This window comes from Vipera ursinii, assembly GCF_947247035.1.
Source record: "Vipera ursinii genome assembly, chromosome: 17".
NCBI lineage: Eukaryota > Metazoa > Chordata > Lepidosauria > Squamata > Viperidae > Vipera > Vipera ursinii.
Window position 1 is genome coordinate 3,490,186 of NC_139530.1, and position 13,676 is coordinate 3,503,861.

General features: G+C 46.1%; 1 protein-coding gene across 3 annotated transcripts in view; it reads left to right on the plus strand.

Annotated features, from left to right (window-relative positions):
- The window catches only part of NOC2L (NOC2 like nucleolar associated transcriptional repressor), a 32,668-nt gene that overhangs the window by 16,643 nt on the left and 2,349 nt on the right, over positions 1–13,676 (plus strand). For all 3 annotated transcript variants that reach the window (XM_083375864.1, XM_083375862.1, XM_083375863.1), the window contains exons 15-18: positions 1,729–1,872; positions 2,814–2,927; positions 3,749–3,887; positions 12,815–12,940. In XM_083375864.1, the coding sequence (XP_083231990.1) occupies positions 1,729–1,872; positions 2,814–2,927; positions 3,749–3,887; positions 12,815–12,940 (523 nt within the window). The remainder of the gene's footprint in view (positions 1–1,728; positions 1,873–2,813; positions 2,928–3,748; positions 3,888–12,814; positions 12,941–13,676) is intronic.

The following is a 13,676-nucleotide window of genomic DNA, read 5'->3' on the forward strand; positions in this document are numbered from 1 at the left end:
ACGAAAGGGGGCACTCGCCTTCTCTTGGGGCGCCCGGAGGGCTGGGGGGGGGGAGGCACAGTCCTTCGTCCCTTCCTGCTCTTACACGTTCCCGCTTTTATTTTGGACAGAAAGGAAGATGGGGGACTGTTCTTCTCCCAGGCCTGGGAGGGAGGGGGCGATATTTCAGTGGTCCTGGCCTTGGGGTGGTGAAAGCCACCGTCGGGGTGGGTCTGAGGTCAAATGAGCAGCCATGAAGGGTCTTCGTTTTTTTCTTTCCACACACACACACATACAATACACACACAGAAACAGCTTGGTGAAAGGCTTCTCTTTCTGAAAGACTTTGTGTCCTCTCTTCTGCCCCCCCCCTCTCCCCGTTCCCAGAGGTCAAGTGGTGGGCCTGATCCAGCCCCCTCCCCTTCAGAGCTGGCACAGGAACTCAGGCTCAGCCTCCAGAGATGTTCAGAGAGGATGCTAGATTTGGGGGAAAGAAACATCCCTTCCGGTTGGGGAAGCTCCTGTCTCCAAAGCAGACAGGTAGAATCGGTGCCCTTTCAGCCAGGATTGGACTGGGCTTTCCCATCAGCCACAGCTAGCCTGATGGGAGCTGTGGTCCAGAGCTGGTTAGACTGGGGAAGGTCACGCTCCAACAAAACAGCATGCTGTTTAAAGATGATGTAGGTGAAATTGGATATATCTTTCCTCCCTCGCTCCCTTTTTATTTCACTCTTTCGAATGAAATAATAGAATAGAATAGAATGGAATAGAATAGAATATAATAGAATAGAAATAAGAATATAGAATAGAATAGAATGAAGAATAGAATGGAATGGAATGGAATAGAATAGAATAGAATAGAAATAAGAATATAGAATAGAATAGAATTAAGAATGGAATGGAATAGAATAGAATAGAATAGAATATGGGAATGAAGAATAGAATAGAATAGAATAGAATAGAATAGAATAGAATAGAATAGAATAGAATAGAATAGAATAGAATAGAATAGAATAGAATAACAGAATTGGAAGGGACCTTGGGAGATCTTCTAGTCCAACCCCCTGCTCAGGCAGGAAACTTTAATTTTTTTCTTACCTTTCTGTTTCCTTCCTTCGTTTTTTCCTTCCTTTTCTTTTGCCCTTCCCTCCTCCTCCTCCTCCTCTCCTCCTTTCCTCTCCCTTTCTCATTCTTTCATCCTGCCTGCCTGCCCAAATACACGTTTGCTGTCTCTTTTCTTGGCACAAATTAAAGTGTTAACTAGATAGAAAGCAACCAGGCTGGATTTCCGAGCAATTTGGCCTACATCAGCTCCTTTTGGGGGTTAGGCAAAGATATAAAATGGGATCTTTGGTTGTCAGGGACAACAATTGCTGGCCTCAAATTCAGAGGTCACCAAGGGCCACCGGAAGACCTGTCTCCATTGGGGTCAGCGTTTTCGCCAAGACTCCCATCAACAGCTTGTGACTCTAGAGGCTGTTTTCGTTCTCCCTCTTCTTATTTTTTTTCCCTACTTGGCAAGACCGTAAGAATTATTTTATATATTCCAACTTTAAATTGGAGCCAAGGCTTGGAGGAGGCTGCATCCCACCCATCCTAATTTTTGCACTTTTGCCAGCCAGATCCAAACATGGGAATAGAAAACTCTATGCAAGTCAGACTTTAAAAAGAGAGAGAGAGAGAGAGCCATTCATGGAATTTTTTTTTGCTGTCTTCTTTCTTTCCGGTCCTCCTCCTCCTCCTCTCCAGCTGAAGTCCTTTCTGAAGGATTGCAAGATTGCCAACTATTGCAAAACGGTCCGTCAGCTCTTGGAAAAACTGCAGGAGAACGCCGCGTTCATCACCGCCAAGCGCCAGAAAGCTTCCTTTGGCGTCTCGAACCGGGAGGCGGTGGTGAGTCACCTCTTTTTCCCCCTTTTGTTCAGTTGGGGAAGGTTTTCCCTCCAAGAGAAACACCTGCTTATTTCATGCCTTGAAAAAGGGAAGCTTTATACCAGGGGTCTCCCAGCTTGGCCCTTTTAGGACTTGTGGACTTCAACTCCCAGAATTCCTCAGCCAGGCACGCGTCCCTGGCCGAGGAATTCTGGGAGTTGAAGTCCACATGTCCTAAAAGGGCCACGTTGGAAGACCCCCTGCTCTATAACCAAGTCCATTTGATTCTCGAATTCTTAACAAATAAATTTAGTTATAATGCACCTCCCCACCTCTTAGCTCAACACACTCACCATTAGAACAATCAGTTAATCAAAAAGGAAATTAAAAATTACAAGAACATGCAATATACAGGTAGTCCTCGACTTAACGGCCACAACTGACCTCAAAATTTCTGTTCCTAAGCGAGGCAGTTGTTACGTGTGATTCGCCCCATTTTACAACCTTTCTTGCCACAGTCCTTAAGCGAACCACTGCAGATCTTAAGTTACTCTCACGGTGGTTAATGAACCAGGCTTCCCCATTAACTTGGCTTTTTCAGACCGCGTCTCACACACACACACAGAGGGACACTGCGACCATCGTAAATATGAGCCAAGCACCAGAATTGTGATCAAATGACCATAGGGGTGCCGCAGCAGTCATAAGTGTGCAAAAACCTGGCCAGGTATTGTTTTTGTACAACAATAAAAGGATAAGGAGAGAAAAAAAAGTTCCAGATTTTTCCCTCCGAAGCCATTTTGAACACACCTCTTGGCTTTTGCAATTTCACTTCAGTCTCCAGAGCTGGAATAAAAATATGGACACACACACATACACACTGCACCCGAAGTGGAAAAAGCAGTATGTTTTCTGAATGTTAGGAAACCCCTTCTTATGTCTCCGGTGAATTTTTTTGACAGGAGCGGTGGGAAAAAAGCGTAAAAGCAGAAGGAACGCCTCTAATGTCTTACTACGTGACTTGGAAGAAGCTGAGAGAGAAGGAAATACAGCTTGAAATTACTGGCAAAGAACGGGTAGGAACCCAGATCCTTAAATCTAAGCCATTTTGAGATCCTGGCTGAGGAGCACAAATGGGTGACCAATTGATCCCTTGCTACTTTCTGCTTAATTGACTTTGCCAGGGTTTTAAGTCACAAGCCACCCGGCTTTGTATCATGGTACGTTTGGCCACACAACGATTGCAATCGAAGGAGTATTTTTACCCCTCATGTTGAGATCCCCCAACATTTTCATTTAGCTATAATTCCGAGATCTTGCTCAGAAACTAGTCAGAAACTCAAAAACAGGGAGGACTTTTTCTGCATTCTTTTGTGGAGGCTGCATTGGCTGGGGTGAAAAGGTTAGAAAATGAAAGACGGTCCCAGCTTTTTTTACAATCCTGCCGTAGTTAAAATTCAAGATTGCTCTGTAGGATATTTCGCCCCGCCCCCTCAATATTTCAGACTCTGGGAAGTGAGAATATGCTCTAGGGCAGGGGTCTTCAAACTTGGCCCTTTGATGACTTGTGGACTTGAACTCCCAGAATTCCTCAGCCAGGCTTCCTCAGCTACCTGCCTGAGCAGGGGGTTGGACTAGAAGACCTCCAAGGTCCCTTCCAACTCTGTTATTCTGTGTGTGTGTGTATATATATATATATATGTGTGTGTGTGTGTGTGTAAATTGCTAACAAAGAATTAAGGGAGACTGATATGCATTTCAAACGTATTAGTTTTCATCAGTCAAAAACATCCTTAGGATAACCACCCAGCTGCTTCTGCATTGGGGCCAAATTGTGTTTACTTTTTAATATCTTTCTTTTCTTCTTCCCCCCCCCTTCTTTGTTGCTTGGCTGCAGCTGGAAGATCTAAATTTCCCAGAAATCAAACGCAAGAAGCCGAACGAAAAGAAAGAGGAAGATAAAAGGGAGTTTAAGGACCTGTTTGAAATGGAGAGCAGTTCGGAAGAGGAGGCCTCCGATGTCTTCTCCCATAAAGGTAGGAGGAAGCATTTGATGCAAGACAGAACATCACAAATTGCACTGCCCTTTGCTCAGTTGCCACAAATTTACTTAGCTTCCAGCAAAAACAGAGCCCTCCCAACTTGGAGACTTGTGGACTTCCAACTCCCAGAATTCCTCAGCCAGCCATGAATTCTGGGAGATGAAGTCCACGGGTCTTTAAAAGTTGCCATGTTTGGAAACCCTTGAGATAGAATTTAAAACAATTTAAAAGTGGAGAGAATACTTTTCTGTGCCCTCTCCCTCCTTTCCATTTTAAAACAGTTTTCTAGGGGGGGAAAATCCCTTTTTAAAATGCAGCTCAGGGATGTGCATATCTGCCTGAGTGCTTTCGGAATCCGTTTTAAGCCCCAGTTCATTTAAAAGCACAACAAATTTACAAAATTGGCTAAAAAAAAAATTGGATGTGAGATCTTTTGAATTGATAGTACTGCTGTGATTTTATTCATTCATTCATTTATTCAGTTGGCCTGGCTCCCTACTGTTACTGCTAAAGTATACAAATCATTGTTATTGTTATCATTTACACCCACGGTAAATAAATGGTGACACGTTCACAGTAAGGAACCGATTAAGGAAAGATTAATAACTGAATTAAGTAATCATTTTTAGGGACATAAGTAGCCTCAAAAAAAAAATCAGCCATCAGCTGGAGAGATTCGTTTTAGTCAACACACTTGGAAGAGATTCGTTTCTAATCTTGTCTGAAAAATACACCTTTAACCTCCTTTTTTTCTTTTTAAGTGATTTTTCTCAAGCTTGGCAAATTTATTTTAACACGCAGAGGCACCAGTTGGAAACAATGAGTGTAATAAATTGGATTGTTGGGGCAGTTTTATACAATCACTGCATTGCAGGTATCAAATCAGATTTTAAAAAGGTCCTTATTCAGTCTGTATGGGTGCCCATCTCAGCGAACGAGTGATGGAACAATTTTTTTTTAAAATGGCAATATACATAGCATCTAAGAAACCTTCATGTCCCATAACCCAGGAACAAATCCGTGGATAAACCACCATCGTAGTTGATTGCTAGGGGAAACGTTTGAAACCGAAAAGGATTTCAATGCAACATGCATCTTTTCCCCTTTCTGAAGTGTCTTGAAACGGAATCAACTCTGTCTCAATCTGAGAAACTCTGACTCAAAATGACGAAGGAAAGAGACGGTTGGAGTGGGGCATTTTATATCCAAAATGCAAAATCCCGAACTTGAAATAGTTTTAATTTGTGTGGCAGATTTTTAATTATTCCTGTTATTTGCAAACTTACACCCTCCTTTCAATGGGACACAATTCTTCCAGCTTGCTTCTTTTCAGGTAAAGGTTATTTACAACTCCCATGCAAGCTTCACCCATTACAAAGCCAAATTGGCACTTTGATCAGCAAAGGCCTCTCTTGAGGGTAGGAAGACTTATACAGCCCCAAGGCACAGTCGGGATGGCCCGTCAGCAACCGGGGTGTGTGTGTGTGTGTGTAACCTCCACAGTCAGAGGTGGTATACCAGAGAGTGATTAATGTCCCCAGGGAATTTAAACTTGTTCTGTAAGACAAGCAGGTGAGGTTTATTCTTCCTGAAATTTTCCAAGTACTATTTTTGATAGGGAGAGGGAGGGAGGGAGGGATAACGGAGGATTGATAGGTGGATGATAGAAAGAAAGAAAAAGAAAGAAAATTCTGATACATGATAGGAGAGAGATTAGATAGATTAGATAGATAGATACATAAAATAAATGATAGGATAGATAGACAGACAGACAGATAGATAAGATAAGATAAGATAAATGATAGGATGGATAGATAGATAGATAGATAGATAGATAGATAGATAGATAGATAGATAGATAGATAGATAGATAGATGATAGATGAGAGAAACGATAGGAGTTATACATAATATAAATGATAGGAGATAGGTAGATATGATATAGGAGGTAGATACATAAGATAAATGATAGGAGAGATGTAGAAGAGATAGAGGTAGATAAATGATAGAGAGAGAGATACATAAGATAAATGATAGGAGAGATGGAGAGATAGATAGATAGATAGATAGATAGATAGATAGATAGATAGATAGATAGATAGATAGATAGGACAGAGAGACAGACAAATTAAGCTTTGCTGCAGCCAATTCCACACACTTTCCCTTAGGTTTGTGAAGGATTAATTGAGGTGGTGTTATCCATCCCTGGTTGATTTGCTGTCTCTCTTGTCCTGAGACGATTCTCTCTGTCTCTCTCTCTCTGTCTCTGTCTCTCTCTCTGTCTCTCTCTGTCTCTCTCTCTCTCTCTCTCTCTCTCTCTGTGTGTGTGTGTGTGTGAGAGAGAGAGAGAGAGAGAGAGAGACTTATCGCCCAAAACCAAAATCCTGCTGCGTTTTTCTTTTGCTTTGACTTCTGTGCACGGAGGGTGGCCGCCACGCAGGTTGTTCCCGTATTCTTCAACAGGCAGCTTGGATGTGCCTCAGTGCACCGGTGATGTTGCCGGATTTTTTCTTCCTTCCTTCCTTTCGAAGGAAGCTATGGCCTCAGCCAAGACGGGTTTTCCCGGGAGGGAAGCTGGATAGGGGGGTGGTGATGTTTCTGGAGCAGGGAGAGAACGTGCTGGCACATCTGGAAATCTTCCTTTCTCTGTCAAGCAGCTCTCCGTCTGTGGGGTGCTGAATTGGGAGGGCAGACCAGCCTCAGGTGCCACTTTACCTCTGTGGAATTGGGAGACGCGACATCATTTAAATCTCTTAATTTTTTTTAAAAAAATCAAGCTTCCTTGAATTTTCCAAAGTTCAAGGATTCATGAGGTATAGAAGCTTGACTTCTGTTTTAAGGGCCTTAAGGCTAGTCAGGGTGCCAAATCTCATCTGGAACTCACCTTCTTTTCCCAAAGGTCCTCTTTCAGCAGGCAACCGGACTTTGACAAGCACAAGTCCAGTTGCCTTTTGAAAGAGCCTCTTTGGGGCAACCCATGACGGAGATTCCCCTAGCTCAGGGGTAGGCAACCTTGGCTCTTTTATGACTCGTGGACTCCAACTCCCAGAATTCCTGAGCCAGCCACGCTGAGGAGAAAGGGAGAGGTTTCCATGCTGAGCCAGGCTGGCTCAGGAATTCTGGGAGTTGAAGTCCACGAGTCATGAGGGGGCCAAAGTTTCCCCCATGCTGGCTCAGGAATTCTGGGAATTGAAGCCCACAAGTCATAAAAGAGCTAAGGTTGTCTTCCCCTGCCCAGATGTTCACTTCCTTTTCATCCACCCTTCCTAATAATTCTGCAATCTTTTAGCATCTCTGTTTTGTGAACCGAGTCTTTGGGAATGAGGGGTGTGTGTGTAAAATTTAATGATGGTTCTTTTCATCTCCTGAACTGTGGCTGAGGGATAGTTTGAGCTGCGGGGGGTGTCTTTGTAGTCTTCTAAGCCACGATTAGTTGACATCGTGGTTTGCTGCATTCCTGCCTCGTGCAGAGGCGAAACAAAGGACACTCGGGTGCCATAAAATCTACAAAGTAAGTTGTGGGTCTGAGTTCAGAATAAAGGATGAGGGTCCTGGATGATCAAAAAGACCTGGAGATGAGCTGCATCAAGGCTAGGGTTTCAGGACATGGTGACATTCATTTTGAAAAAAAATTGAACATACAGTTTATGTGTGTTCCGACACTGGATGTTTTTAAGAAGAGATTGGACAGCCATTTGTCTGAAACAGTACTATAGGGTATCCTGCCTGAGCAGGGGTTGGACTACATGACCTCCAAGCTCCCTTCCCACTTTATTATTATTAATTACAGGGCTGAAAGGGACCTCGGAGGTCTTCTAGTCCAGCCCAAATGGTTGTCGGGCCTATTTTTGAAAACTTGCAGCCATAGAGAGCCCACAGTTTAAGGAGGCCAGCTGTTCCATTGACTAATTGTCCTCTGCCCCATAGGGGGTTGGGGTGAATGCCAAGAGAGGTCATGGGCTCCCCCAGTCTTGCCAGCCACGTGTGCCTCTGGATAAGCCAGATTGTGTTCAACCTATTTATGCTGTCGCTGTGCTTCCTTGCCTGTGTTCAGATGAGTGGAAAATAAGCCGCTAATAGCTAGGAAATTACCAATTTTCTGTTAATTAGCAGCAGCTCACAGCCCCTCTTCCCCTTCTTCTTTTTTAATTAAATATTGCCATAGTTAAGCGCTCATTAGCGTTTTATAGCAGCTCCAGCCTCAGCGGAATAAGTTGGTCTGGAAAAAGGCACGGTGGCGTCGGGCATTCCCCTGAAATAAGTCAAAAATCCCTAAAAAACGGATTGGTTCACCTTTAGCTGCTGGACCCCAGTCAGAAAGATGGGGTGCTGTGCAAATGTCTGCCCCTCCCCCAGTTAAATCCCAGTTTGGGGAAATGAAGCGTTGGATTGTAACCCCCACCACCCTCACTTTGGCCAAGGATACTGGGTTTTGAATTCCCCAGCTTCTACCAGAGGAAAGTAGATAGCAATATTTTTCTCCGTTCCTGTTGGCAGTTGGGCCTAACCCCCATTTTTAAGTAGAATTGGGAAAAGGTAGGAACAAAGGTGTAATTTTGAGCTTTTGGAACCCCCTGCCACAAGATTTGGCTTGGTTTCCCCCTGGAGTAGCTTTCAGCTGGGGTAGGAATAGCTCTGAGTCCTACACATCGCTAGCAGAGCAGAGTGGCTTTTAGCAGGGGGTGAGAGAGAGAGAAAAAACATGATTGCATGTACAGATAGTCCTTTTTTAGTGACTTCAGTACAACAGTGATGTAAAAGTAACTCTGGCCACATTTGCAACCTTCGCAGAAAGCTGACGGAAGATCATAAGCTCATTGCAGTTTCATTTAGCAATCTCTTTGCTTAACAATCAAGTCACTAGTCCTAATTGTCACCAAAAAAGGACTACCTGTGCATCTCCCATGCCCATGGACTAAGTGGGCCTTTGAGCCGAGGCAGAGCTGATCTTAAGATCTCACCCAAGTCTTTGGGATAAGTGCTGCTTTGTGTTGTTGCATTTGCCCACACGCCCCAAAATCGTGTGGGTTTGTCCTTGTGGCCTGGAAGCCACGGCTGTTTACTGTTTAGTGCAAAGGACCAGCCGTTCCATGTGGCTCAGCCAGGAAAGCATACTTGAAATAAATCATGGCTTAAACAGAATGGGTCTCTCTCTCTCTCTCTCTCTCTCTCTCTCTCTCTCTCTCTCTCTCTCTCTCTCTCTCTTCTTTCTTTCTTTCTTTCTTTCTTTCTTTCTTCTTTCTTTCTTTTTTCTTTCTTTCTTTCTTTCTTTCTCCTTCCCTCTGCACAATGGCGTGGGCTATGAATAAAAAGCCCAGGCACAGAGGTGGTTTGGCTTCTTTGGCAGAAAAAGGGCAAGAGGTCAAGGACCTGCACCCCTCCATCCCAGACACCCACCCACCCACCCACCCTCTAGTTTCTGAGAAGGGGGGGTCACCCTCCTGCCTGCCAGATTTGATCAATGGCTTGTCTGCAGCCACAACAGGGACGCATTCGTCTCATTTACCGGCTGATGGGGCTCCGGGTGGGGGAGGGAGCTGCCGCTGCCCCTGGTTATTAATGGGCTGGGGGCCTGATGGTGGATTGCCGTGTCAGGAGGCAATTAAAGCTGCGGGAAACCGCTGGGCTGGCACTCCATCTCCCCAGACCCCGGGGCCGTAATGAGCGATCTGTCCACATTAAGCCACGGCGCAGGTCTAATGAACTTTAGCGGATATCCAGCCCCGTAATCATATTACGCCGATTGAATAGGGGTGGGTGGGAAGGGGACTCGGTGACCAGAGAGGGTTGGGAGACTTGGGGGTGGGGGGGTGGGAAACAGAAGAAATCATGATGGGGCTCGTTGTTGTGATCCCAGTGAGTTTGCTGCGGCTGGTCAGGTTGATTGGGGCTCCTTTTAATTAACCAGTCCTGCACCCACCCACCCTGCCCTCCCCTGAATGCAAGGAAGGGGGTACCTGGGGATAATGGATGGTGCAATCAGCCTGGGATTGCCTCCAAATGTCCCTCAGGGACTCGTAACTTGTTTCTGCGTTTTGCGCCTATACCTTGTGTCCTGTCTGCATTTTGCGCCTTCTGTTTTGAGTGCCAGTTGGGTGGGGGGTGGGTTGCAGAAGGGTATACAGAAAAGCAGCCGCAGGCCTGGAAGGGCTATGAGGGTGGTGGTCTGGCTGGGGAATTCTGGGAGTTGAGGTCCACCCAACTTAAAAGTGGCCAAGGTTGAGCAACACTGCCTTGGCATCACAGCTACCTCTAGTGGCAGTGAGTTCCCAAAGCTAGGTCCCCATGGTACAAAGGCTGGGGCGGGGATGGGTGGGCTCCACGTCCCCTCTGTGTGTGGGTAATTCTGGCCAGATTAGGGGCAGAGCCGGGTGGGCTGTGCCTAAAGGGGTGGAAATCAAATTTTAAGAGCGGAACGCGGTAGCATCTTAGAGATCCTTTGTTTTGCATTCTGCAATCGCAACGGCATCGGATTCTTCAGCCCTTCTCACCCCCAAAGCATTGGTGGGGGGTGGGGGGTGGAGACACAAATGAGTGCCAGGCTGAGGCTGGAGAGGGAGGGGCGCAGGGAGAATTTCCCATCTCTTTCTCTCCCCCCCCCCTTTTCCCCCGTTTTCCAGCCTGGCTACACCCTCTCCTAATAGCTCCCTCCTTAAAGTGATTAATAAATCCTTTAGAGTGCTCTCTCTTTTTTTTTCCTGTCTAAATTGGATTAAAACTTGAGGTCTCCGAATCCAGGAAGGGGCAGCTGGCAACTCAGACAAGGCGCTCTCTGCTCCCAGTTTGTGTGTGTGTGTGTGTGTGTGTGCACACCCTCACAAGCAGCCTCGTTCTCTGCCCTGCACCCTTTGAACATGGGGGGCGAGGCGAGGTCTTAGGAACGCGTCGGGAAGCTTTTGACCTGGGTCTCGGGGCCCTGTGGGGTTTCCAGAACCCCCTGAACAGCTTCCTTCCCTCCGGCTTTTGTTTCCGGACTTGTATCCCCCAAAAGGTGCCACAGTTGGGCCTCACGGAGCCTCCCTGTGCAGAGGCAGTCTACCTCGAGATTTCAGGGGCTGGGAATAATCAGGAGAGGACAGTGATGCTCCCTTCCTTCCCTCCCTCCCTCCCTCCTTCTTTTGTCTTCTCTTTTTCTTCCTATGTTCTTTTCTCCCTCCCCTCCTTTCCCTTTCTCTCCTTCCCTTTCTCTCTTTCTCTGTCTCTGTCTCTTTCTGTCTTTCTCTTCCTTATTTCTTTCTTTTCCCTCTCCCTTCCTTCCTTCCTTCCTTCCTTCTTTCCTTCTTCCTTCTCTTTCTTCCTACGTTCTTCTCTTCCTCTCTCCTTTCTCTTTCTCTCTTTCTCTCTTTCTCACCCTATTTCTCTCTCACTTTTTTCCTTCCTTGTCTTTCTCCCCCTTCCTTTCTTCCTTCCTTCCTTCCTTCCTTCCTTCCTTCCTTCCTTCCACAGGCAGGCTCAGGAATTCTGGGAGTTGAAGTCCACAGGTCATAAAAGGGCCGTCGTTCCCCAACTCTGCCCTACGGGAAGGATGCCAGAGGTTTATTTATTAAATTGATTTATACAGCCACCCATCTCAGTATATGAGTCTGCTCAGAGCAAAAATATATTCTAATGCAAAATACGATGAGGCATAAAACACACAGCAGCGGGAGAATTGCAAAACAAAAACCTCAGCCCAGCCAGGAAACCAGAGTGTTTTGTTTTTTTTATTTTTAAACAGCATTTATTGCATTTTGATTTTTCTAGTTCCTTCTACGGTTAGTCCTGCTTTGGGAGGATTGTTCGGCTGAAATAGGGGATATAAGGGAAAGCAGAAAATAAATTCACACGCTTTAATGGTTTTTATTCCCCCCCCCCAAGTTTATTCTCATTTCATTTGTATCACTTGGACCGTCTCCACCTAGGATAGAAAGGGGGTGTATAAATTGCAACCACAACATGAAACTTGTATTGCTTTAAATTGTTATTTTTTTTTAAAAAGACTCGTAGTTGTTTAAAAACAAGCAAACCCGTCTCTCTAGATCCAGTTTTTAAAAAATGGCATTCCGAAAAAGACAGCCTCTTTTTATTTAATCGGTGCAAATCCCCAGCTTCTTCCTGTGGCTGGCACTGGAGGAGGAAGCTGATTCTTTCAATCTGAATTAGTGAGCGTGTCAAGGTACTGGTAACGGTATTTAAAGCACTCCATGGCATGGGGCCGGAGTACCTCAGGGAACATCTGCTGCCGGCATCAAGCTCCCTGCGCCCTGTGCGCTCCCACAGAGAGGGCCTCCTCAGGGTGCCACCGATCAGAGAATGTCGATTGGTGGCCCCCAGGGGGAGATCCTTCTCTGTGGGCGCTCCGGAGCTGTGGAATCAGCTACCGGTTGAGCTCCGGATGGCGCCCGATCTTCGCTCCTTTCGTCGCGATCTTAAGACATTTCTGTTTGTACAAGCCGGCCTAGCCTGAGGGGGAGTGTTGGGGTTATTTTATTTTTGTTTTTTTTTTAACTTTTCTGGGGGTTTTTAGTGTTGTATTTATACTGTTTTAATTAGGGCAATTTGTTTAATCTTTTTTAATGTTTGTATTCACTATTTTATTCTGCCCTGTGAACCGCCCTGAGTCCTCAGGGAGAAGGGCGGTATATAAATGTTATTAAATTAAATTAAAATTAAATTAAACCTAAGTTGAGGACTTCCTGCGCACACATTTGGACACTGTCCTTTAAGCGAGCTTCAGGTGGCAATAAATCATACCCTTCGCTTTGCTTTTAGCTCTTTTCTCTTGATTAAAAAGTCCAGGAATAAAAATAATAATAATAAAAGAGCTTGTTTTCGTCCCTTAAGCTGCAACTGGTTGCAGAAGAACTGTTTTACATTCCCCGTGAATGCACACAGAGGGACCTTACATCCCATCCGTTCCCGTTTTTTGTTTTCTGGGTGCAGAGAAAGGGAAGAAAGTGGCTGCGGACCGTGTCTCCATGAGCAGCAGTGAGGAGGAAGAAGAGGAGGAAGGAGAATATGAAGTGGACGACGAGGAAGAGGAGGAGGAGAATCTCAGCGATTCAGACGGTAAAGAGTTAAGAGGCTTTCTGGCTGCTTTCCGTGAGCAGCAAAAGGGGATTGCGGAGTTTCCATCTTTTCCCTAATGGCCTTTCAATCTTAGACCGCCATCTTCTCTCTTGAACTGCTAGGGGAAAAAACCCCAAACAGGACAGGTGTAGCTGGCTCTAGGACAACTCAAAGGTGGCTCATTTGCCGCCGGAAAAATTCAACGTTGCATTCATTGCTTCAATCACTTTCTTCACTGCCGTGGTAACTTTGAATGGTCACTAAAATGAACGGTCGTAGGTTGAGGACTGCCTGTACGTGGGAGGGCGAGTCCCCCAGCCCCACCTATCGGGCTGGGCCAGGGACACCAGCCCCTGAAGCCCCCCAGGGGCTCAGTGGAGGGTCTCGAAGCAGGACCAAGGCCGGTGGGAGAGGCGTAGGGGCTGTCGCAGTGAACACCCCCACCCTCGGCTCCCAAAGAATGCCCCTCCAGAGGGACATATGCAGGCAATTGTGCCTTTGCGTTCTCTTTCTTCTTAATGCCGGAAAATTATTTGCAGGATCCAAAATTTAAGGGCTCCGATTTCGCCCTGCGTCAGGAAAGACTGCCTCCCTTTGCTTCCCTCCCCTCCGTTTCCCCCCGCCCAGCTCTGCATCTAAGAGAGGCCGGCGCAGTGCCCAGTTCCCAGTAGCAGATGGCGGAGGCCTGGCGTGCCAGCCTCGCTGCTGCTGCCCAGAATAGACCGACGAGACAGGC